This window comes from Balaenoptera ricei, chromosome 2, assembly GCF_028023285.1.
Source record: "Balaenoptera ricei isolate mBalRic1 chromosome 2, mBalRic1.hap2, whole genome shotgun sequence".
NCBI lineage: Eukaryota > Metazoa > Chordata > Mammalia > Artiodactyla > Balaenopteridae > Balaenoptera > Balaenoptera ricei.
Window position 1 is genome coordinate 6,805,732 of NC_082640.1, and position 27,512 is coordinate 6,833,243.

The 27,512-nt window shown below is 38.3% G+C and overlaps 1 protein-coding gene across 1 annotated transcript in view; it reads left to right on the forward strand.

Annotated features, from left to right (window-relative positions):
* ITGA8 (integrin subunit alpha 8) overlaps nucleotides 1-27,512 on the forward strand; it is a 183,360-nt gene that overhangs the window by 34,361 nt on the left and 121,487 nt on the right. The window contains exons 5-13 of the mRNA XM_059910128.1: nucleotides 512-573; nucleotides 2,325-2,370; nucleotides 5,894-6,019; nucleotides 6,952-6,996; nucleotides 9,443-9,486; nucleotides 10,949-11,005; nucleotides 14,526-14,578; nucleotides 23,449-23,654; nucleotides 25,902-26,093. Coding sequence (XP_059766111.1) covers nucleotides 512-573; nucleotides 2,325-2,370; nucleotides 5,894-6,019; nucleotides 6,952-6,996; nucleotides 9,443-9,486; nucleotides 10,949-11,005; nucleotides 14,526-14,578; nucleotides 23,449-23,654; nucleotides 25,902-26,093 — 831 coding nt within the window. The remainder of the gene's footprint in view (nucleotides 1-511; nucleotides 574-2,324; nucleotides 2,371-5,893; nucleotides 6,020-6,951; nucleotides 6,997-9,442; nucleotides 9,487-10,948; nucleotides 11,006-14,525; nucleotides 14,579-23,448; nucleotides 23,655-25,901; nucleotides 26,094-27,512) is intronic.

The following is a 27,512-nucleotide window of genomic DNA, read 5'->3' on the forward strand; positions in this document are numbered from 1 at the left end:
GTCCAAATTTACATAATGATAATAGAAGAATTTGAAGTTAATTTCCTGTGAGAGATCAGGAAATCGAAACTCTTATCGGTGACCCCAGCAGAAAGTGTCCACCCAGGTGACTAAATCTAGCTCTCTCTTTCTCAAGGCATTGCTTTACTCAGAACACATGGGCACCACAGAAACACATTATTGGCACTTGGGGAACTTGGAACATAGTTGGGAGATGGAGGTTTTATTTCTTCAAATAAACATGAGTTATAAAACCCAGTATCATAACTCCAAGGAACGTTATTCCTATTGCTCTTACTGTAGAATCACAGTGCCATTTGGGACAAGAAAACAGATTGCAATGTATTTAAGAAATTACTTGGAATAAATTTTAAAAATAAATATAGAACACACATTGATCATTTTAAATTTAGAAGTCTATAGATAAAACAACAGTGTATCCTGAACTGGTGATTCAAATATATCTTGGGGACAATGACGTTATAACATTTGTACCTTTTGATCATGCCAGGCAACGCGGACCCTGAAGGTCAGGGTTACTGCCAAGCAGGATTCAGTCTGGACTTTTATAAGGTAAATTCTTTTGATCTTATAGCTTCTAAAATTTATTTTATCTGCTTGATTTTTTTTTACCCCCTACCTCTCATTCCCACTTCCACCCCCCAATAACCACCATCAACAAAAGAACCTTTAGGTATATACCTGGCCTGTTTTGGCAACTTCTTTAAATTTTTTTGTTTGTTCTTTATTTTTAATAAAGTAATCTATACATATGGCAATTTATTAAATAGTAAAGAAATCATGAAGAACCTAGGGGCAAGACGGGAATAAAGATGCATACCTACTAGAGAATGGACTTGAGGATACGGGGAGGGGGAAGGGTAAGCTGGGACGAAGTGAGAGAGTGGCATGGACATATATACACTACCAAATGTAAAATAGATAGCTGGTGGGAAGCAGCCGCATAGCACAGGGAGGTCAGCTCGGTGCTTTGTGACTACCTAGAGGGGTGGGATAGGGAGGGTGGGAGGGAGGGAGATGCAAGAGGGGAGAGATATGGGGACATATGTATATGTATAACTGATTCACTTTGTTATAAAGCAGAAATTAACACACCACTGTAAAGCAATTATACTTCAATAAAGATGTTAAAAAAATAAAATAAAATAAAAAATAAAAAAATAAAAAATAAAAACACATGGAATAATGGTTAAAACAGTGAAACCTGCTTGCTACACAGAGAAGAGAGTTGTTTAAGGAACTGGATTTGAAAGACATTCTGTAATGCATTTAGAGAATTGTTTAAAAACCTATGTAGGAAAATGTTTAAAAGATTGCTATGTACAAGCTACTTTGACAAGAGTGTTATACCAGGGAATGGATGATATAAACATTCTTTAATGCATTTAGAGAAGTGTTTAATGCCCTTTGATAATCTCCTCTGCTTGCTTCCTTTGCTTGTTATGTATTAAAAATGGTTATATGAGAAAAAAAAAAAAAGAAATACACAGGCTGAAAAGCAACAGTCTTGCTTCATTTTTAAATGAAAATCTCAAAAACTCAGTAAAGAAATATGCTTCTAAAATGATCACAAGAATCTATGTTTTTATCTCTTAGGTGTAATTGACTGATAAGATTTCACATTAGTGTTAATGTTAATTTCACGTATCCTTTCACAAATTAAAAACAGATATTTAATAAGAATGTGGGCGGCAAAGCTTCCATGGTTTTGCAAATACTGTAAATTTCATCAGTGTCTGAAATTTTACTCTTTTTCTCCCACCCATCCCCCCCACTAAAAGTTGAGGATGCAGGATAAGGAAGGTGGGGCTGTAAGTAGAAAGGAAAGTTTTTATTTTCTAGTCTGGAGTTGTCACTCCCTCTCCTGGGAAGGGGTGGGTTTGCAGATGTATAGAAAAAAAAAACAGGCAATACTGTGGCCTTGAAATAAACAGAAACCAAATTTTCTTTTTATTGCTAAGGCTCAAAAGACCATGTCTACTAAATTGCACAGCATGAAAGATGTAGATATTTTGCTTACCTGAGGCAGTGCCAAAAAACTGAATTTATATATTCTCAGGGGAGAGAATTTTACTTAACCTAATTGAATCTAATTCAAATTATTTGATATGATAACACACTAAATAATTGAAAGCAATAAAAGGAAAGAAAATGACCTGCATGACTCAGATGTAAGGGCCTCTTTTAAAAATTACTTTTTATGTATAATTGTTAGAGCAATGCTTATGAACAATGATTTCTCACCCTTAAAAAAAAGAAACTGTTTTTCTTTTCCAATTGTTGTTGCCGTTTCTGTTTTGTAGAATGGAGACCTTATAGTTGGAGGCCCTGGCAGTTTTTATTGGCAAGGTAGGTCCTGCTGGCAGAGAAGAAATGCCCATGGGTTGTTTCCAACAGGGAGATGAAACAGAAGTAACATCAAGTGTTGACTTTTTATTATGTTAATTTTCTCTCCATATTGGTAGTTTCTCCAATGAAGGAAGCATCATTTCAGTTTGTACTTTGTGATATAAATGATATTTTAAAATACTGTTGCAACTTAATTCCTTCATTCATCAAATGCTTATTGAGACCATGCCAGGCTTTGTGCTAGATGCTGAGGGTACAATAATGAGTAACCCGCAGAGGTTAGCATCTGGGGAAAGATGCAGGCATTAATCGAATACTCACACGAGTACTTAAGAAACTCCAGGCATGATACTCACTAGGAAGGTATGTCAAGACGGGGCCATGAGAGCACAGGAGGCTTCTCCAGGGTGGCCCCATGCAGATATGTTTTGTCCTCTGAACACTGGCTGACGAGATGAAATACGACCTGTGCTCTGCTGAGGGAGCCCTGAACCCAGGTGCAGGATGGTGTCTGCCCAGGGGGGATGACTTCCTCTAATTCTTAAAAAGGTGTTACATAAGCCGGCATCAACCTTAAGGTCAACGAATTTGGAAGCAGCAACCCTGAACTGAGGCTCTGAACCCGAGTAGGAGGTAACCAGGCGAAGAGAGGAAGGGTTGTGTGAAAATGTTCTGGGGCATAAAGGAGCCCGGTGAGCTGAGAATGGAGGGAGATCAGGGGACTAGAGTTAAGAGCTGCTGAGTGGGATGGAGGGGTCCCACCCTCCCTGCAGGGCTTGCAGCCCCAGGTAAGCAGTTTTGTCTTTATCTCCAAAACAATGAGAAATCCCCGGTGGATGGCTGGAGTTTAAATGGATTGCCTGAGGTAGAATAAGAATGTGTTGTTTGTTCTGAGAATAATGGGAAACCACTGGAGAATTTGAAGCATGGGATGCTATGATCGGATGTGTGTTACGCAAAGATCACGCTGGCTGCAACGTGGAAAATGGATCGGGAGTTAGCCAAAGTGCAGTATCAGCAAACGAGTTATAAGGTTATCAGCTAGTTATAAGTCTATAAGGTAAACCAGCTGTAAGGTTCAGATGGAGATGTTTGCTTCTTAGAGTGGTCATAGTACAGACTGAGAAAGGGGCGGAATTTGAGAGATACTTCGGAGGCAGAATAAACAGCTTGGATGATGGTTTGGATGTATGTGGGTGAATAGGGAGGATGCCAAGGATATGTTTCTGACTTTTGTAACTGAATGGTTTTAGGTGGGTCCCAGTCCCTGAAATGGAGAAAGCCGGAAGAGAATGGGTTTGGAGTGGATTGGGGAAGGAAGATGATGAGTTTACTTTTGGTTATGTTGAATATGAACATGTTTGAGATGTCCAAGACTTTTCACATAAGTATTTAGATGTATGGGCTTAAACTCAGAGAAGATATCTAGGCTAAAATAAAAACTAGCATAGTGGTGATAACCAAAGCCATGGATGTGAATGGGATGCCTAAAGAGAGATTACAGAGAATATAGACTTAATTTTGGCTGTAAAGTTTAGAATAAGGATAGAGTAGAATACGAGAGAGATGAATAGTTGAGTGAAGTTTTTTGGGTTTTGTTTTTTTTAATGCAGGAGACCTGTTCATGTTTAAAAGGCCAATGGGAAAGATACAGGCGAGATGGATTTATGATAAAATTTTACATGAAATTACTGTTAAGCTTAATTCATACATATACAACTATGAACATCAAATAATTAACCTTTCAGTCTTTAAACATTATTTTGCAAACTGGAAAACAATATATCTTATGCAGAGGATAGGTATAAAATAAAAATGATGTGTTTCAAAAGATTTTGTTCTAATGCACTTGATTAATTTCACATAATTCTTTCCTTATGCTGAAAAAAATGTCTGATATAGATGATATGCTGACAATTAGCCATGTCAAGGGGATAGAGAGCATTTTTCTGAGATAGATAATTTAAAATTTTACTCAGTCAGTCCTAAGATTATAATATTTATAGAAGCAACTAAAGGAAATAAGCAAAGGCAATGTGTCTGTGGGAGCAGGGAAGGGGATATTTAGCTTTAACCCAGAGAAAACTGGCAAATTCTACAGACGTTGTTCAGAAACTCATGTGTAAATATGATTGTCTTAATATAAGAACAGTCATTTCAGGCAAGGTCACTTGGAGATATTTACGGCCTGATTTAACAGTTTTATTCTTTTGGAACTTCGGACAAAAAGACTGTGGGAATGTGTGAATTCCCAAGGAACAGTTTGGCTTTAAAATTAATATTAAATTTTAGTCTCTTGAAAGCATTCCTCCAGTTTTCTCCCGAAGAGCATGAGATCACACTTTTTCCTTAGATTTCCATAATAAATATAGGAATGCATAAAAGTTGTAGTGGAACATTGCTGGCCATCTTTTGGATTCATGTCTATCCCGATACAATCGTATTTCAAGACTTCTGATAGTGACTATATTTGGGGGAGATTAGCCAGTGTTCTTATCATGCCAATGTTGGTGGCAACGGATTCCCTTTTTGCTAAAATTCTGGATCTTGCTGGGCCTCGATGCTTTCCATTGTCATAATTTTATGCTTTATGTATATATTTTAGCATAAGATGTGAATGACTCAGAGATTACATAATTCATTCCTTTAGCTTAGCTGATATGTTTTACAACCTATTAACTAAGTAAGTGATTTTGATTTAATACATCTGTACTTTGAGAGACGACAAAAAGTCTTATTAGAATGCCAAAGAAGACCCTGGTTGTAATGCTGAATATCCTAATAGCAAAAGCATGTAACCTTAGGGAATGCATTCAAGCTCTTTAGGCCACAGTTTCCCCACCTGTAAGAAGATATATTTGGGGCTAGATGATCTCAAATCTAGATGATGTTTCTGCTAGCTAGAATATTCTAGAATATTTAAATTACAGATGAATAGTTGAGTGAAGTTTTTTTTAACTAATCACATAAATTTTGCCTACAGGTGCCCTCACCCTTAGACATGTTTATCATTTGGAGGTGGAGGAAGTAAGCAAGGTAAAGGCAGGAGGACTACAGATAAATTAAAGGGTATTGGATTAACAGATATGAACTACTCTATATCAAATAGATAAGTAACAAGGATATACTGTACAGCACAGGGAATTATACCCATTATCTTGTAATAACCTGTTATGGAGTATAATCTATAAAAATACTGAATCACTATGCTGTGTGCCTGAAACTAACATAATATTATAAACCAACTATACCTTAATTTAAACAACAGGAAAAAATAAATGTTACATGAAAACAATTACATAGTTCATCTTTGGTTCTTCTATCAGAATGGAAAGCTCTAACCAGCTGTCAGCAAATTTAGCCTGCAGTTCTAGTGCCAGGCAGGAAAATTCACTGTCGAAAATGCAAGCAATCTCATGACCATTTTCAAGGGCGTGTGTGTTGTTCAGACGCCCTGTGTCTGTGCGGAGAGGGCCTGCCTCTCACGTTCATTCAGTTAATCTATTCATTTGTTTGAACACAGGTCAGGTGATCACTGCCAGTATTGCAGATATCATTGCAAACTACTCATTCAAGGATATCCTGAGAAAACTGGCTGGAGAAAAGCAGACAGAAGTGGCTCCTGCTTCCTACGATGACAGTTACCTTGGTGAGATGCATTGCTCAAGACATTTGCGGTTTCTCAAAAGACAAGCATGTTAAATGTGGAAGCAAATTTTATTCCTCACTTATAATATTTGGCACCTTTTGCAAATTTTCTTCTCTTACTAGCTTCGAGTGGACTCTTAACTTTCTTTTCTTTTGATTCAGCCATTATATGTAGTCTCCATAGTTTGATAGCTGTTTTATAGGCTCCGTGACAATCTCTTGCAAATAAAATATTTTGCCAGTTGTAGATACTATGTATTAGTGAGGATGCCCAGTACTACCCGGGCAACATGATGATGACCCTTTCCAGTTTCTAGAAAGAGCACGAGACTTTGCAGTTGCTAGAATGTTCTCAAAATTTATTATGTGCAAACCACACAATGCCATTTCATCAGTATTGTTTGCCACCTTTGGTATCGTAGTGGCATTTTGATTCCTTGATGAACTTTTAAAAATTGTAGTTATCTTTTATCACCTCATCTCACTTTACAGCCAAGTGAAGTTTGTGGGAAATCATCATTAAAGGTATTAGGAAGTAGGCCTTGTTGGTGATCAGAAATTGCAAAACCTGAGCACAAGAGATACCTTTCAGAGTAATTATGTCTGATTATGATGAGTCAGCAACTCTTAAAATGCAGCAACCACCATTCACACGTCAAGGTGGGCAATGAAGCATTCCTACTTCTAAAAGGGACCTCAGAATCCAAAGGTGTTGCCAGGCTCAGAAGTAGCAGATCTATTATGCTTCCAAGATTTAGTATAAATCCTGGTTTGATTAATTTTTCTCTTTATAGAACCCTAAACTTTTATGTAATAGGATTTGTCAGAATTTCTGCACAAAGTAGTACTATGTTAGTGCCTTCATATTTCTAGATATAGATCATTTGTAAAGCCTTCAAACGTGTGATTTGCTTGTTTCTTGCTTTAAAACAGGATATTCAGTTGCTGCTGGGGAATTTACTGGGGACTCTCAGCAAGGTGAGAAACATTGTTGAAATGAAGCCCTCTATTGGATTGGCCAAAATGTTCGTTCAGGTTTTTCCATGCGATGTTACAGAAAACTTGAACGAACTTTTTGGCCAGCCCAATATAAAACACGGGGAAAAGTACAATGACCTAAAAAGCTCTTTTAGGACTGTGATTTTTAAACAATTCTGAAACTTTTAATCAGCACTACATTTAATAACTCCTTTATGTTATAGCCATATGAGGCTGCAGGCTCCAAAGTTACTAGTGTGATGGCTGATTTCTTTTTTTTTTTTTTTTTAAACCAAATTCTGAATGTTTGTGGGAAATGAGAAGCCGTGATTGCCAGGTATTTCACTTGGTATAATCCCCTTAGTCTTTCCTGTTTGGCAAGCCTGATTCCGAAATCAGTCAGCTCCGTTATATCTGACTGTGGTCTGTTTTTAGGTGCCCCTAGTAAACATCCATACCTGTGTCTATGAAGCTGGAATGAGGTGTAAGGTCTAGAATCAACTCAACATCTCTATTTGAATGGCTCTTCCAAACTTAATAAGCTTATACCTGAACTCCTGATCTTTCCACTTAAACATGCTCTACCCTCCATCAGCTCCATCTCAGTAAATGGCAACGCCATCCTCCGAGCTGCTCAAGCAAAAAACCTTGCAAGTCAGCCTTGGACTGTGCTCTTTCTCTCACACCCCAGCCATATCTAATCCATGAGCAAATCCTGCTAACTAAACTCAAAAGACAGCCAGAATCTGCCTACTTCTCACCTCCTCCACAGCCTCCACTCTGATCCAAGCCCCCATCATCACTGTGGCAATAGCCTCCTAACTGATCTCTTTGTTTTCATCTTGGCCCTCCTATGATCTTCCCTAGATCCAGCAGCCAACGTGGTCCTCGAGGAACAGAAGTCACGTGGTGTAACTTCTTTGCTCCCAATGATTGCCCAACTCATTCTGTCTAAAATCCAAGTCTTCACAATGACCTAAAAGACTCTGTTCATGAGGCCCCTATTTACTCTGACCTCAGCTCCTAGTCCTTTATGCCTGACTCCTTCCATCCACTCCAGCCACCCTGCCCTCCCTGCTGTTCTTTGAATACTCCAGACACACTTCTACCTCAGGACCTTTGCACATGCTATTCCTTCTGACTAGAACATACTTCTCCCACATCTCCATAATATTTACTCCTTCACTTTCTTCAGTCTTTGGTAACATGTCATCTTCTTGCTGAGACCTTCCCTGACCACCCCAATAAGTCATAATTCCTTCCGCCTCCCAATTCCAGCACTCCCAGTACCATTTTACTGCTTAGTTTTTCTGCGCTATACTCATCCCCCTCTAACATGACATTTGACTCTACTTTTCAAATTGACTGCCCCTTCCAGCTTGAGTATAAGCTCCATGAGAGCAGGGAATTTTGTCTTTGCTCCATGCTGTATCCTATGTTTGCAATTAACATCTATATGTTGATTGAATGAGTAAACTTACTACTGAAAAGTCCAACATCTAAGCCCAAATGGATCTTCTCTGATTATTAACGCTCCAACAGCATGAGCGCCCAACTCTGCTAGAGTTTATTACATCAGATAGAATTAATGCTAGAATTTGTGCTATACCTTTAGGACCAGGTTTGGGGGAAGGGAAATGTGAATGGAAGAGGACCCTTTTCCAGGCCCCCTTTCTTTAAATTAAACTAAAATGTTGACCTCAATGAATCAAAGGATAGTTTAAATTTATAGAAATGAGAGCTGGAAAGATCTTTGATAATCAGGCAGTTCCAACTCCCATCTATTGTAGGTGACTGGAAAAAATCAGTTTCAGTGATTGATCCCGGGTTTATGGCAGACCTAAGAACTGAAACCACTATTTCCTGAATCTACAGCCATATCATTGTGCATTGGAATATGCTCCCCACTTTTCACCAGAGTTGCTTTTTCTACCTCTATTATTGAAGCGTCCCTTCCTCGCGTACCCTTGGCTGCCAGGTTGTCCTATAATTCTGTTCCAGGGGGCCAGACTCAATCATTTATGGTATTTGGCTTTTCCTTAGGTAACTGAAATTGTTTGAACACATTAGTGGGACAGGAGCTGTTACTTTGTACACTAGTACAAAAGACTAGTACGAAAGACAGTGAAAACTGGAGAAATCAGAGTACGAGGTTTAACTGACAAATCACACACAGATCTGAGAAGCCAGGCTTATGTTCTGCAGGCAGAAACACAGGGAGAATGTGATGGGGACAGGTCAATCTCAAAGTACGACTTTGGGTCTTCTGTTTTCTTTCGTCTGTAGCAGAAGCAAAAGCCAGTGCGAAACTGTGGCTTCAAACCTCCATCTCTCTAAGGGATCCGTGATAGTTACTCATTTAAGAGGCACCCTCTTTAGCTGATTTGTTGTATAGCTTTACAGTGTACTATGCCACTCACCTTGTAAATGACTATTTCCATCACAGAATTGGTTGCTGGGGTTCCCAGAGGAGCACAGAATTTTGGATGCGTGAGTACTAAGAAGGCGTTACACGCTACATTCTCTACATACGCAAAGAAACCTTTTGCTGCATACAGTTTTCAAATCTTTTAAAATGCCCTTTAATAGTGAGCGGTACTGATCCACGCTTGTTTGCTTACGAAAAGGGAGGCTAGATTCTTTTCTGATCTGGGTGCAGGATCAACTCCATAGTCCGTGGGACCCAGTGTAAAGTGAAAATGCCTGGCCCCTTGTTCAAAATTGTTAAGAATTTCAGGACGGTGACAGCTGGGCTATCCAGAGGGTGGGTAGGGCTCGTCTGCATGTGGGACCCTTTGTGACTGACTGCACGCGTCACGTGCCCATGAAGCTAGCCTAGCCCTGTGCGTGCGCATAATCTGGGAATAGTTGCAGAGGATCCCATTGTTGATGTGATCAGCATTTTAATGTGTCCCATACGGTGGACATAATAAGGTCAATTGTTATTTCACTAGTGTATTCGTTTGCAAGGGCTGTCATAACAAATGACCCCAAACTGGGTGGCTTGTAACAACATAAATTTATTCTGTAGCAGTTCAAGAGGCCGGAAGGCTGAAATCAAGGTGTGATTGGCACGGTCACATCCCTCCCATTCATGTAGGGGTGGATTCTTCCTGCCTCTTCCAACTTCAGGTGGCCCTGCCTTTCCTTGGCATGTGGGAGCTTCACCTGAATCTCTGCCCCGGTCTCCATATGGCCTTCTTCCATCTGTGTCTATCTGTGTCCTCTCCTCCTCTTAAAAGGACACCAGTCATTGGACATAGGGCCCACCCTAAATCCAGGATGATTTCATTTCAAGATCCTTAACTTTACTTATTTCACCTACAGAGACCCTATTTCCAAATAAGGTCACCTTCCGAAGTTCTGGATAGACATGAGTTTTGGAGGGATACTATTCAAACCCATTACAACTAGTTACCATAAAAATAGGAAAGGAAAATAAATCGACCTTATGAAAAGAAAAACTTATATTTTAAATAATGTTTAAGTCTGGTAAACTTATAATAGCTATAGATTTTAGGTTGTCTGGATAGAATTTAAAAGGAATATTTTTGCTACATGGATACTACTTTAAAATTTCATTTTTTTGCAGAGAACCATAATCATCAATTTCTCATAACAGCATACGCACAGAAATGAAATTTAGATTAAATTTTTGATTAGATCAATTAACTGACTATCAGATTAGGTGCTCTCAGTGTTCCTGAATTCAGATTTCTCTACATCAGATTAGTAAGCATGCATTTTGTCTGAAAGGATCCCAGATTTAACCATAAGCAAAAAGTTCAGTTGGATTTTTTAAAGATCGTTCTTTTGGACTTATTTTTTTACATATAGAGCTAACCATTTATGACTCCTCACAAAAATTTTAAAATGATTTAAGTTAAACTTTTTAAAAAGTGTTCCAATTCTATGCCAAATGATGTAACCTATCTAATTTCTATGATTTCAGGTTTCAATCATTAACTCTACAGATATGACCTTTATTCAGAATTTCACTGGTGAACAGGTGAAGACATTTTAGAATCAAATAATGCATGTCACTCTGCACTAATAGTATATTGTAATATGTTATTTATTCATTCATAAAATAAATATTTACCGAGCACCTACTATGTGCTGCAAACTCTTCTGAGCACTGGGAGTGTAGCCAAGTATCAGACAGACAAGATCCCAGCTCTCACGCAGCAGTACGGGGGAGGCTGATGGGGGGTGACAATTAACAAACAAGTAAATGCCCATGATGATTTCAGAAAATGATAAGTGATGTAAAGGCAGAATATGCTCCCTAAAAGCCCAAAAGCCACTAATCGCTGAAATCCGAGAGCAATCCTGTTATGTTGCGGTCCTTATGTAGTGTGCGCGGTGATGAGTTCTGAGTATCCGCCTTCCCCCTGAGAAGACACAGGATTCCTGTAGGTTTCACATGTTGGTCAGTCACTGGGTCTGGGCTCTGCCTTCCTGTCCTCACAGTGACTGGAACCCTCCCCAATCCCAACATTACATGGAAGATAAGCTCTCTGGTTCTGGTCCCTTCCCCCCAGGGGCTAGGTATGGCCCCGTACCCACTGTCACTGGCTGGGGTCTTATTATCAATCGGTCAGTTGCCTGCAAACAGGCTGCTGTCATCCTCCTGACCTAACATGGCCTGAGGTCACACTTCATTCACTACCCTGGGTTTCCTGGGTTTTTGACCTGTTGAAATCTGTCACATTTCTTTAAACAATGAATGTGATACTCCCGTCTAAGGGAGCCAATCGTGAGTTGAATTCATTTATCTGGGCAACCAGTTTCCTCTCCTAACCACCAACCCAGGGTAAGGAGCTTCTAGCAAGCCTCACACTTGACTCCGGCCAAGTTACATCTTGGCCCACGGGATCCCAGGAGGATCCAGGTCTAAGATCCTGAAATGCTCAACTCTTAGCTACACACAGAAATTTGGAATCATATATTTGTCAAGCAAATAGAGTTTTTTAAAGAACACAGAGCATTTCTGACATTTCCTCCCCCAAACTGGGGCTTTAGTCTATCCGTTACTGTGCAATTTCAACAAAGCATTTAACAATGTCCCTCATGGTACTCTTGTGGTAAATATAGAGATATAAGGCTGTGATGATAGTGAAGTTGGGTGGATTTATAAATTTTGAACCATGATTCCCAAGTGGTGACAATTAATGGTTTAATGGAAATGTGGCAAGACTTCTCCTTTGTCTTTTCATTTTACATTTTTATCATTAAAAGCTCTTTAAACATTGTTAAATTTGGCCTTTCTGTAACTTCTCATCTTCAATACCACCTAGTTCTGCAATCTTGAACCTCAGAACTTAATACCTAAGTGATGAAATTCCTCTGAGTGAAGACCACACAATGCCACCCAGGAATAAGAATTTCACCGTATGTGTTTGGAATAGAGAAAAGAGGTGGGAGAATTGAGTTATTGCATGACGCAGTTAAATGAGGCGTTCATTTCCTCTGCAAAGAGTATTTTGCACCTGGCACCCATGTCTTAGTCCATGGACTGCTATAATAAAAGTACCATAGACTGGGTGGCTAAAGCAACAAACATTTATTTCTCACAGTTCTGGAATCTAAGATCAAGGCGTAGGCAGATTTGGTGTCTGCTGAGAGCCTGCCTCCTGTTCACAGCCATCCTCTCACTGTGTCCTCACCTGGTGGAAGGAGGGCTAGAGAGCCCTCTGGGGTCTCTTCTCTAAGGGCACTAATCCCATTCATGCAGGCTCAACCCTTCGTGACCTAATCACCTCCTGAAGGCCCCACCTCCTAATACCATTATATAAGGAGTTAGGTTTCAGTATTTGAATTTGGAGGAGGGGAGGCATAAACAATCAGTCTATAGCAACTGTATATGTCTGGAATAGACAAAAAAGGTGGGAGAACTGAATAATTGTGTTACACTTGGTAACTCCTCTGTTTTTTTCCTCTGCAAAGAGTATCTAGCACCTGGCACCTACTCTGAGCTACACGCTGGTCAGACAGAGCAGAGGGAAGAATGAACAACACAGACGGAGCTCTCTACCTTCTGTGGAGCACACTTTCCAGGGGACTGTAGGCTGATTACATTTGTAGGTGACAGGAAGCTAAATTGGCTAAATCAGGGGTCCCCGACCCCTGGGCCACGGACTGGTACTGGTCTGTGGCCTGTTAGGAACCGGGCCGCACAGCAGGAGGAGGTGAGCGGCAGGTGAGCGAGCGAAGCTTCATCTGTATTTGCAGCCGCTCCCCATCGCTCGCATTACTGCCTGAGCTCCGCCTCCTGTCAGGTCAGCACCAGCATTAGATTCTCATAGGAGCTCGAATCCTACTGTGAACTGCGCATTCGAAGGATCTAGCTTGCATGCTCCTTATGAGAATCTAATGCCTGATGATCTGAGGTGGAGCTGAGGCGGTGATGCTAGCTCCGGGGAGTGGCTGCAAATACAGATCATCATTAGCAGAGAGGTTTGACTGCAGAGGCCATAATAAATTAATTGCTTGCAGACTCATAGCAAAACCCTATCAGTGAGTGGCAAGTGAAAACAAGCTCAGGGCTCCCACTGATTCTGCATTATGGTGAGTTGTATAATTATTTCATTATATATTGCAATGTAATGATAATAGAAATAAAGTGCACAATAAATGTAACGCACTTGAATCATCCCAAAACAATTCCCGCCCCCCGCCCAACCTGGTCGGTGGAAAAACTGTCTTCCACGAGACCAGTCCCTGGTGCCAAAAATGCTGGGGACTGCTGAGCTAAAGCATTGGATGGCAGAATATGGAACTGACAAATCTTGGCAAGCTAAAGCTACTGGCCAAATCTGAAAAGATTATAAACCTTGAAAACATAGGTTGAAAACAAAAATATAAGAGCTAGAATGTAGAGAGATTAGGCACACTGGTTACACTCAGAAAAGACTTAGAAACCTTAGCGGATGATAAACTCAGTATGAATTGATACAGAGACGTGGTTTACCCTCAAGTTAAAACCTTTTTATGCTTCAGTGATATAAAGAGTCCAAAGCAGAGGGTGTCCATCCTACTTATCTTCTCCTGTCAGTGTGCTCATGGGGGTATCATCTTTTCTTTGGTATCCCATGTTGTATCTCTAAGAAAGATGACAAGCCAGCTGAAAACATTTCCATAGGAGATTTCATATGGAAATGGAATTAGATTTATTCTGTGACATTCAAGATTGCAGAACTAGGTAGGAGCATTAAGGACCAGATGTTACAGGAGGACCAATTTTAGCAAAAAGTATTCTAATAGTTGTATCTACAAATTGAATGGGCTTATTGTTGAACATCTCCAGAGGATGTCCGAGCAGATGTCATGGGTGTTGTGAGGAATATTATGCATTAGGTCAGGGGTTAAACTAAATGACTCGAAGACTCTGTCCATGTCCAAGGGTCTATGAATTTAAATGCAAAAATGTGCTGCAATGTAGCTAATCTTTCAGGGAAAATTGAGAGATGACTATAAAAATGACTTTTTGAGCACAAAATATATCATCTTATGGTTTTCCTTTGCAGATGGCATCTTACTTTGGATATACAATTGCAGTATCAGATGTTAACAATGATGGGTAAGTTTATAAGAACTTCCTCACTCACCAGATATTATATTCGTCCTTAAAGATGTTATATTTTTTCCTTCATGAAATACATCCTTCCGTACTTCCTCAACAAGATCGAGGCTCTCTTGTTTTAACTTTTTTTTTTTTAGTCCAGGGCAAAAGGATACATCTACTAAAAAATTCTCTATCATCCTTTTTTATGTCTTTACCACATCTGCCACTTCTAAGAAAGGACTATTTCACTTAGTTTTATCTTTGATTTTATGAATTAAATAGTCCTTGGCCATTTGACTTCCATAGCCATTGAGGAATTTGCTCATCTGTCTTCACCCTTTAGCACATGCTATTCATAAAACATTTGCACATAAATATTTATTCTCCTGACAGTGCTTTAACCAACATACTAGTGACACCCATGCAGAAGATGAAATAATAATGTTATTTTTTCCAGTTTATGGCAGTAAATTACATTTGAGCTTGGATCAAACAGCATGATAAATTGTGGTTGTGTTTAAGTTATTACTTCAAAGAAAATTGTTATTAAGCAACTCTCTGATCCACGAAAAGCACCTAACTGACAGATAAGACAAATGATTAAATAAGAAAACCAATAAATTGAGATGAACTGATTATCCATCCAATAAATATTGTTGGAGAACCTACCATATGCCAGGCATTGTTCTTGGGTGCCCAGAGTGTAGCAGTGACTAAGGAAGAATAGGTCTCTGCTTTCATGGAGCTCACATTTTGGTAAGAAGCAAATATCTGAAAAATCTGAACTATGTTCCCTGATCTGGGCTACATCATGGATAGACATTAGCTATGACCTCTACATAGCTAGAAATGAACTTTATTTATTATGTGGTACCGTATGATTGGAGATAAATTTGGTAACTTTTGTAAAATATCTTTTTATTATTCTTTCATTCAACATGTATTTCTTGAGCATCTTCTACATACTAGCACTGTTCTAGGTGCTGGGATACAGCAGAGAACAAAACCAAAACCCGCACCCTCATAAAGGTTATACTGTAGTTTGGGTGGGAGCTACAGACAAAAAATAAATAAGTCAAATAAAGATTATGTTAGATGGTGATGATCACTATGCAGGAAGAAAATAAAAACAGAAGGCCGGAAGCAATCAAGATGTCCTGTCGTAGGTAAATGTGTAAGTATTCTGTGGCCCATCCAGACAATGGAATATTATTCAGTGCTAAAAAGAAATGAGCTATCAAGCCATGGAAAGACATGGAAGAACCTTAAATGCTATTACTAAGTGAAAGAAGCCAGTATGAAGAAGCTTCATACTATATGAGTCCACTAGATGACATTCTGGAAAAGACAAAACTATGGAGACAGTAAAAAGATCAGTGGTTGCCAGGTGTTAATGGTGAAAAGAGGGATGAATTAGGTGGAGCAGAGAGGCTTTGTAGGGCAGTGAAAGTACTCTGTATGATACTGCAACGGTGGATTCATGTCATTATACATCTTTCTAAACCCACAGAATGTACACCAGCAAGAGTGAACCCTAATGTAATCTGTGGACTTTGGGTGATGATGATATGTTCATGTAGGTTCATCAGTTGTGACAAATGTACCACCTGGTGTAGGATGTTCACAGTCGGGGAGGCCTTGCTTGTGGCAGGGGGTATACAGGAACTGTCTGTACTTTCTGTGCAATTTTGCTTTGAACCTAAAACTGCTCTAAAAAAGAAAGTCTATTAATGAAACTTGAAAAAAAAAAACAGAACGGGGATAGAAAAAAATTGGGAGGGATGCAATTTTTATTCAGGTAAACAGCGAAGGCTGGGGTGTTAGGTTAGGTGAGGGAGCAAAACACAATAGTATATGGGGAAGAGTGTCCAAATTCCCAGCGGAGCGGGGAGCTGCTGGCATAGTCAAGGAATATCAAAGAGGCTTGGAGAGAAGGTCTGTGAGCCTCTTTACACAGCACCACGCGGACACTGCCATGGATAGAATGAGTCTGTTTCCAAGAGGGACACACCATCTTGAAAACCCCTGGAGGAATCTAAGCAAGGGAGTGGCGTGCACCCACTTTGGTTTTAGCCGCCACGCTCTGTTCCGTGGGTCTCCATGGAGTGAGGCCTTCTGGGAGCCCATTGCCATAAGCCGGGTGAGGCAGGACAGTGGCTTGGACCAGAGCAGTGGCAGGAAGAGTAGAACTGGTTGCACTCTGGGTCTATTTTGAAGAATGCAAATCTTATCCTGGATAAGATCTTTGAACGCAATCTTATCCTGGATAAGATCTTATCCTGCAGATAATTGAAAATGAAGTTGCTTTAATCTTCAGCCGTCTGAATTGCGGAAAGGACGTAACAATTAGGACCACCATTCAAAATGAGCAACCTGGACGGACTGTATCTGTTATCAGAGCCTTTTAGTCATTTAGAAAGAAAATGGTGGAGGAAGAACTTGAGGTCCAAAAACATGGCGTACTGTCCAGATATAGGAAGCCCATTCTTTAGTGAAAACAAAAAATCCGACAGTGGCCCTTGGGATAAGTGTAGACGCATTTCCCTCAACAGATAACAACACAACACGCGTGAGGGCTTCTCTCCTGGGAGCCAGGCAGCATTTTTTAGGGCACAGATCACCCAGTGTGTTTCCTTCTGTAGTTCACTCCCCTTTCAATCCTTTGAGCTTTCCCCCCAGTGTCACAATATGCCCTGCAGGGCACCATGTCCTTCCTGAAAACACATTCATTCTAGTCTAAAGAAAAGTTTTGTGACAACGTTTATAGGACATTTTTTTTTTTTTTTGCCACATTAAGAAAAAAAAAGGAAAACTTGTGAAAAAAGGACCTCATTGGTTTCAAACATAGGAATTTTCCAGTGATGATTTGTTCTTTCTTGATGTTCTTAAAAATTGCTATGCACATAATTTCTTTTTATTAGGCAGTATATTCTGAATTCTTTAGACTACATTGAAAAATACATCTATTATCTTAATATTGTCATTCTTAAAGAAAAAAGTACCTATAGATTCTCAGTCTGTATATTGCTTGCTGCTCTAATTACTTCGATGCAGCGTACATTCATGGTCCTATAATCAATGAGTGTGCTCTGGAAGCCATTGAGAACACTGCATCCCAAATAAAGATAGAGAACTCACGTGAAGTCTGAGATTACAATAATGCATATATAACTTGCCATCATTTTTGCAGCACCTGTTTTTCTAGAACAATCACCTGATATTGTTGGCTTTCAGATAGACACAAATAGGGAAAACATGGCATCTTGTGCTTCTAGGTTTATACTTGATCCCAGGACGGGGGCCTGAAAACCACTAATTACGGTGACAGCCCGTGTCCTCACCTCCCGGGGTGGATATTCATCCCCAGGGAGGGTACAAAACAAGCCATCAGGGCAGAGACATAAACCTGTAATCCCTCAGAAATCTTAGCAGAATGAGAAAAAAACGGCAGTAAATCATGCATGTGTCAGTGACTTTTCCTAAGCTCCTGCGACGGCTCCACGTCAGGACACGTGTGGCCTTGTTTTGACAAAGAGTGCTTTTGTCATTCTCAGTTTCTGACAAGATTTCTAGCAGGGACCCTAAGGCTAGAATGGGATTTGCAGCAAACACAAATCTCTATCTCAAATAAAGTTTTCCTGGATATAAACCTCAGTTGGTTAGCAGTTTCAAATGCAGAAATCTTGATTCTCCATTGAAACAATTGTAGAACTTAACATGCTATTAAGCAATCACATTTTACCTTTATCATGAATGATTAGCAGACAGTGTTTTTTATTTCTCTCAAAGTACCTTTATGTGTAATAAGTCTAATAGCACAGGACAACCTGTACTACAATCCAATGAAACTACCTAAAATTCACCAATGAGGAAACTGAGACACAAAAGTTAAGTGAATTGCCCAAGAGCACACACTAAGTAGGGGAAGGTCTTGATTAGTTCACAGAACTTTTGCTGACTTACCTTATAAATTTTTTGTTCACTTATATACAGAGAACTCTTTACTAAGCTCTATAAAATACCTAGTAGGAAAGCATATATATAATTTCAGTCTTCAAGGGTTTAAAATCTGTAAGAAGTAAGAATTTTTAATCTAGTAAGTGAGTACAATGACTGGCATGCCTCTCACTTACTTTTTAAAATTGGGAAACAGATAAATTAGTACACTTGTCACTGAAGAGATCCAATAATAACCTGTAAAATATTTTTAAAGTAAAAAACTATGTATATTTAAGGTGGACATGTTTTGATATACATATACATAGTGAGATGATCACTACATTCAATCTAATTAACATCTCCATCTATGTGATTCATCTGTATCCATCCAACTGGGTGGTCCATCCATCACATAGTTACCGTGGGAGGGGGTGTGTGTGTCTGTACAGTAAGAGCGCCTAAAATCTACTCTTTTAGCAAATTTCCAGTATACAATGTAGTATTATTAACTATAGCCACTATGCTGTACACTGGATCTCTAGAACTTATACATCCTACATAGATGCAACTTTGTACTTTTTGACTAATATCTCCGCATTTCCCCAGTCTCTCCACCCCTGGTAAGCACCACTCTCTACTTGTGTGAATTTCACTTTATAGATTCCACATATATATGCACATATAGACCTATCTGTACTCATATTCATGTAAAAACATACAGATATTGTCTATAACATGTATATAGATATACATATACATACACATGTAGAATACACATGGATTTCAATGACCTTAAATAAGGGTTGGGGTAGAAGAATAGCATATACATGTGTTTAAGTGTTTACTCTGTTTTGCTCATTGATAAGAATCTGTTTATTAAGTGTGCATTTTATTAATTTCCATTATTTTTATAAACAAGCTCATACTTCCACTTTATAAAAATATAAAACCATAATTTCAGTTATTTTCACCCAAAGAACTTTAAGGTTGTCTTTAATGATGCTAAAAACAACTGACTGATAAAATATTCAGTTATGAATGGTTTTCAGCATCATGGCATATAAGAAAAATCAGTTTGTTTGACTATATTAAAAGTAGCCCTACTAGGCTGCTGCATTTGACCAAGTCATTAGTTTAACTCATAAATAATTTTAGAGAGTCTATAACTCCAATTTTTAAAAAATTCACAAAGCCCTTTCTAGCTTTCCCAGCATTTATCAGTGATTAAGGAATTATAAATGAGCATTAATCAGCAGAGTTTCATACTAGAATTGAGATTTAATTCCCTTTCTTTACCCAATTTCTAATTTTCCAATAGCCTTTTTTTTTTTTTTTTTTAATAGCCTGAATCTTTCAAGTCTTGGACCTGAGTGGATGTTGTACAGTGACTCAGAATAGGATTAAGAGCATCAGTCGTCTAGCTGATCATTCATGGTTCAGAAGTTAGGACTCACATTTTGTGGAACTGAACCAGACTTCCCTTTCTCCATCCGAGAGATAACTAAGTACTATTGTACGCGAGACTACCTAGTGAAGTTTCTTTCACAGTGTATGTCATCCTCTCTATCCACTGTGCAACAAAAGCAAAGTCCCTACAAATGCTCCAAAACCCACCATCAGGGAAAAAAAAAAAAAGACAGTGTTGTTAAGTAATGTGACCAAATATATAAACTGGTGGGGATTTCCCCAATATTTTTTTATTTTAAAAAATCTCCAGGTGTTACGAGTGGACTGCAAAAGTTTAGATCAGTTACGTGCATGCTGGTTGGTGGTTGATCTTGTCAAGCCTGTGACTTATTTTGTAAAATATAAACAAGCTGGTGAAATTAACTTCAGTTATCTTAAGATAGCCAGAACTACCAAATCTTTCAATGTAAACTCTGTTAGGCATTTCTGGACAAATTTAACAGCAAAGGGAGATAGTATTTTCCTCTTGAACCTAAACAAGCAAATCTGTTTATTTTCTTATGGCTTTTTGAAACAAAATATTCATACTATTTGAGAAATTCACAGAATTACAGTTTAATCCATTGGATTGTTTTAGCCTCTGCAGGGCCAAAAGGAACTAAATTTAGAGAGATTCTTAGCAGTTAGTTAACTTGAGAGCATTTTAGAGAAAATTTATTTGAAAGGAAGCAGCTTTGAGTAACTGTGTTTTGGTGCTAGATTTACTCCAAGTGGGTTCTCTCATAGAAGAGAAATCATTATGATTCAATTAAGTAGAAAATCTAGAAAATTAAAACATAAAGAAATTGCAAATTGATTTCTGTAACATAAATGATAGGCTATATTTGTTCTCACCTATCATAAAACAATTATATTGATTAGATATCAATTCTAGTATACAGCCTCCTAACCTGCATTCTCTTAATAACTACATTCTGCAAATCAGTCACAGGCATTAGCATGCACTATGGACTATTGTGAAAAAAGAAGAAACAGAGACGTGTCTATGTTAAATCAACATATTAAACACCATTTGGCTGTAGAAAACTTGAATTCAGATTCTTCATAATGAATATTCTCACTGATGAGTTCCCTCATCCCCCCTCTCTGTTTATCACTCTATTTATGCTTTGCTCTTCAGGGAAATATTTATAATGTTTTGTCTCAAAGAACATGTGAAAGAATGAGAACCTGCACCTTGCATTGTATTATTAGAGTGGACATAATACTTTTTTAGACATAAAAAAGGACGCAAATAAAACCTGTGTGAATGCTACATAGAGATGTAAAGAAAACTGTGCTCAAATATTAGACATTTCAGATAAGATGAGATTTAGTGTGTATATCCTACTTTTATAAAATGCCTTTACATAATAACTTAGATCTCATCCAAACTACCAACATGACACAAACAGAAAAGATGGTTTTTAGTGAAAACCTTATCATAAATATTGCTTCATCATTGTTCTTTCTTGAGATTACATGTATACGTATAAAATATGATATACTTTATATATATTATATTCTTAGAATGGCACCCAGTCTGTTACACAACTACTTTTTCGGAAGCTCAGTAAAGAACGTCTTTACTAATAAATATTTTTAAAACTTTAAACTTGAATTGGGTATATTCTAAAAAAGGATATGACAAGTAAATTTTGAAATAGCCTAATAGCACGCATGGCCTACTGCAGTGGTTTTTCAATGAGTTTTTGGCCCTGTGGGATCGTAATCAGAAATACATTTGACATTGCAACCCACTACACACACACAACTGAAACAAAAGGTTTCATGGAACAGTATTCACCCTTAGTATGTGTAATGCATTGACTCATATTTTCTATTGTATTCTATTTCATTTTTTATAATTGCTTGTCAAGACCCATTAAATTGATTTCACAATCCACTAATGAGTTGCAAATCAAGATTTAAAAACACCAGCCTAAACAATAATATATACTGTGACTCTTAAGTGGTACTGCTGACATAAAATATTATTGACACTAAATGCAAAATATTGCACAAGGCACATTGAATCAATTGAATCCAAGACAGTTATTGTCTCTCAGCTTTATGAGAACACAATTATAAATTAAGAACAAATGTCTTTCTCCGTTTTTGGCATTTAGAACATTTTAGAAGCCTTACACTTAAATATCTAGGGAAATCTATTTCTACGAAAATAAATCAACATTGTCACAATAGTCCAAGAATCCAAAGATCCCATGGATGTGCTAATCTTTCACAATCATAGGTCGAATAATTTTGCATTTCTAGAACTCCACAGTGTTGGCAGTGAGAAACGTAGTGAGGTAATGTGTCAGTCCCATGTCCCTCAGGGACCAATTGTATGGCTTTGTTCCTTCTGTTGAGAATGAGAAGATGGCCCTACTCAGTCTCTGCACTAGAGAACCAGTGGTTTTAGACGTCTTTGAACTACAAGGCAGCAACACACACAATTAGGTGTTTAACAAATGTCTCTTCATACTGACAGTAATAATAACAGAAAGAGAGGCAACCAAGTTCCTCCAGGGCAAAGCCTGAGGCCTGGCGCAGCCCCAATCCCTGCCTTACTCTTGGCCTAGATAGAGCACAAAAGCACGGCAAGTAAATGCATTTGGAACATTATTTTAAGATTTTTTTTGTTTTTTTGATGCGGACCATTTTTAAAGTCTTTATTGAATTTGTTACAATATTGTTTCTGTTTTATGTTTTGGTTTTTTGGCCATGAGGCATGTGGGATCTTAGCTCCCTGACCAAGGATCAAACCCTCACCCCCTGCATTGGAATGCGAAGTCTTAACCACTGGACCGCCAGGGATGTCCCCATTTGGAACATTTTTAAGAAAACGTTTTACCTAAGTGTGTAGCAATCCAATTGCTATCTCTTTCTTGAAATTTTTTCAGCCTGAAAAATTATCTACTGGTTTTCTGCTATAATATCTTCACCTACAAAGAAAAACTATAAATTCGCATTTGGGAGGAAAATTTTGTTTTCTAGCTTTCTAGCCAGTATGAGAACCTTCTCTGGCCTCTGTTTTATTTGAATGGAGGTAACAAAAGAAAAGAGGAGGACAGACTTTATTTTAAACCTTATTACTGCAAGAAAACTTCATAATATAAATGTATAGTTAACTAAATTGTAGACAAATTCTCATCCATGTTTAGAAAAACCTATTTAGGTCTTTCTGATACATTTTACTTGTGTAAGTACATTTTCTGGAAATGCACCAAAGAGCTGAAAAGGGTGAAATACCTGTGGTTTTCTTAAAGTAGTAATTTTTAGCATAGCTAAAAAGTTCAGTGTGATAATTTAACAACTCTTATTTTCTTACAGCATTCTATTCCGTAGACATAACAAAGCAATGAAAGAAATATGACAATTGTAAAATATCCCTTGGAAAAGGAAATATACCAGTGGAAATGTACTAATCTAGTTGATTAGAAATCTACCCAACAGCATCTCATGTCTGTGTTGACCTCTTTCTTTGTTCCCTGCAGAATGGATGACATATTGATCGGGGCACCTCTCTTTATGGAACGTGAATTTGAGAGCAACCCCAGAGAAGTAGGGCAAGTTTACCTGTATTTGCAAGTAAACGTGCTGGCCTTCAGAAATCCGCAGATCCTCGCAGGCACTGACATTTTCGGGAGATTCGGTAGTGCTTTGGCACATTTAGGAGACCTGAACCAAGATGGATACAATGGTAATTTACACCAATGCATGGAAATTACTTATGTGCCACAATTTCATGTTACTGTTGCATGACGGAAACAAGAGACTTCACGGTGGTGTGTGTGGTACAGTTCTTCTGATTGGTCTTTAATAAACTATCCAAAATCTCAAGGCAATTTAAACTTTAGTTTTGGCTAATATAGATGTTACATGGAAATTTTCTCATGTTGATTTAGGGTGTCATATGACAGCTCTAAACAAAACAGCAATTATTTTTAAAATTGACATACAGATTTATGACTTGAAGAGAGTTAGAGAATGTACTATATGTACAGAGTCAAAACAAATAAATACATGTTGATATATTAGCAAGTGGATTGCCTTCTGAGTAACTCATATGGCTTACGTACAGGTTATGCTGAATTTTAATTGATCTCTCAACTTCAGCTTAAAGGCACTCTCAATGTACACTGTTAAGCAGTGTTAAATTCTTAGTTTAGGTTTATGGTTCTTTAAGTTAGGAATTTATGAATGCCTTCTAAGTACCCTCTCCACAGAAAAACATGCCAGCTCACACAAAATTTTGCATACATTTTCAGGACCTTTAAGTTAAGAACCAAGGTAGAGTGGGTTTCTTGAAGTTCCAGGGAGTAACAGGAATTTGCTCCAACAAAATAGCCTAGGGAGTATTCCCATCAAATCAAAGTATTCATTAATACCTTCGGCAAGTAGTCACGTACTTTTATGATTTCCTTGAAAAAACATGTCTCAGCAATGTATAGTTAGTAACTTTTAAAGTACCATAAGGTATAAATGCATACTAAAGGCTCATGGTTCCAGGGAAACTTTTTAAAAAAGAGACAAGTTCATCTTTAACTGATTTGTTACTTTCAAAAACTGCCCTATTCCTGAGCACCAAATGAAATAAATAATGCTAAATTATCTGTGTAGTCATCTTTTTCATCATCTCTTCTATTTGTCTTTTCTCTCAAACCCTTAATGATACTTCTAAGAGCTAAGAGAAACATTTCTAACAACCTAAAAGGAGTTGTGCCTCTCTGAGCCTTGGTGTCCTTAAAATGATGCCAAAATGCGATGTAACCAGGGGACAGATATAAATTCACTGACTCAGAGGATGTGAAGCAAGTACCCCTTTCCACCTACCGTATGGCAATATCTTTATTTTCCACAACGATCTGAGTTTTTTGACAGTTTATCCTTACCTGTTAAATGAAAGTGGATTTACGATCCTTGTTATGTAGTGAAAATCAGTTTACAATTCATTCAGTCTTATCAGACTTACTTAGGAACAAATACAAATGGATGAAAGACAAAATGAGGACACATACCATCGTCCGTCAGCAGCTTGGGCTGTTATGTTGCTGTGTTATTGGTGCTCTTTTTCATGTAAACCTAAGTAGTTAGGTGTAATGTTTAGAGCAATCCTGGTGAACACAATATATGGAAGGTAGTTTTCATTCAGTGCTATGTTTAACAGGGAGACAGGCGATAGGGTTCTCTCTCGGTTTCCCAGAGTCCTCAACTATGAAACGGGTCTTGCCTACATCATGGAATGATGTAATCATTCAAGGATATAATATTTGTGAAAGAGGTTGTTTATTTCTTTTAACAAGAAACTCTTAACTACTCTGCAGAGGTGCCTCATCTGGTCTACCCAGCCCATTAATCTGACCCAGCTCTACCCTATTACTCACTAAGCTCCCACGTAGATCACCTTCTGGCTGCTCTTCAGGTGGGCCAAGCTCCTTGCATCCTTGGGCCTTTGCACAGTCATTCCTTCTGCCTGGAATGCTCTTCCTTCTGATTCCACATGGTCAGTTCCATCTTGTCCCCAGATTTCAGTTTCAAGATCAGCCTTAGAGACACCTTGTCTGACCACTTCATCTAAAATAACAATCCAATCACTCTCCATCATATCAATATTTTTAAGATTCTCTGCATAGCATTTGTCACTTTCTATCTTTTCTTGATTATTTCTTTATTCAAATTGTCTATTCCCTGCACTAGAATATAAACTTTTGAAAAGCAGTGTCTGGTTCGCCGTTGAACCCACTGTGCCCAACACATAATAGGCACTCAATAAATATTTCTTGGATGGATGAAAGACAACAAATAATTTCCTCTTGTTGCAGTACTACAGATTTTCATGGAAACCTTAAGAAGCCCTTTGGGCTGTTTGGTACTTCTCTTCGATTGTACTTAATTCTCTTTCTAAAATACTCTTCCTTATTTAAAAATTGTGTGTCTCTGTTTGTAGACATTGCCATCGGTGCGCCCTTTGCAGGCAAGGACCAAAGAGGCAAAGTGCTCATTTACAACGGGAACAAGAATGGCTTAAACGCCAAGGCTTCCCAAATTCTGCAAGGAGTGTGGGCCTCACAGGCTGTCCCTTCTGGATTCGGCTTTACTTTAAGAGGAGATTCTGACATAGACAAGAATGATTACCCAGGTAAGTTCTTCTTTCTTTTCCTACAACAGAGTCTGCTTCCTAGAAAGAGCTATTCTCTGGACGATGCATCGTGTTTAAGCAGTTCTCTTGTACAGGTTAAGGCCAAGCTTGCCCATCACATGGGCTCTTTGGGTACCATTCCAAAGCAACTTTCATGAGACTCTGAAGACAGACAAAACAAACACTCCTTTTCCTGTCAAGAGACGAAGTTAAAAAAGCAAGATGGCTTTTAAAAAACTACATTGGACATAAAACTTATCAACTTTGCAACCAAAGTTTGTAATTTGAAACTCCTTAGTAATCTGGTCTCCATTGACAATGACAGCCTGCATCAGATAACTTTTCAGAGCAATTAATTTTAACCCCATAATTCCCTGTTGAGTTCACAGCTCCTATGAATTGACTTATGAACCTCAGCACTTCTGTCATAAGCTCATGGTTTTGGAACATAAATATTTTCCAGCCACGTTTGGGGGTTTTCCGAAGATAAAATGACTTTTAAAGCAAAGCAAAAAGAACTGGTTCGTGATACAGATAATTACCAATTCTTGATTGCTTAATTCACAGTGAGGATTCAGTGGAGATCCATACAGCCCAGTGAGATAATTCATGTTTTATGTACGCTGTATGAAAATATAGATTTGTCTTAAAGGATTGTTTCAATAATCGGGGTTGTTAGCAGACAACATTAGACTTCTTGGTTTTATGGTTCAATTTTCCCTTTTATGTTGGTTATTTTAAGATGGTTTCAAGAAATAGTTAGAAATCATTAATAATTCATTGACAGCTTCAACCATTTATTGAGACCTTGTCTCTTTCCATCACCCCTCCCCTAATTGAGTATTTTCCATATGTAGAGCATTTGCTGGTTTGGGGCAGCATTCCAGTAAGCTGACTGCCTAAATATACATCACTAATTTCAATCCTTTGACTTTCTCTTCCCCTCCAGGATTAGGCAGAAAGGATACTGCAACATATTCTTATAAATTTGCCAGGAATTTTCAATGGCACTAACATAGATGTTGTAGTGGGCTCAAAGCGGATTTAGAATTGTATTGTATATGAATGGGTCCTCCTTGTAGCAATTGCAAGAGCATCTAGTGAAATTCATTTTCTTAGGTTATATTATACTAGCCTAATCAATGATTGGTTAGGTTTTCTTTTGGGGAGGGGAGTCTCATACATAATATATTCAATTTTAAATAATCCAAAAATTAGATCCCCTATGTGATTTCTTCCCAAACTATGTCAGGATGATTAATGAAATTCAATTCCTGGGTCACAATTTTAGAGAAACAGTTATTTTATTTTACTTTTTAAATTTATTTTTTTAATTTTTGGCTGCGTTGGGTCTTCGTTGCTGCACGGGCTTTCTCTAGTTGAGGCGAGCAGGGGCTACTCTTCGTTGTGGTGCACGGG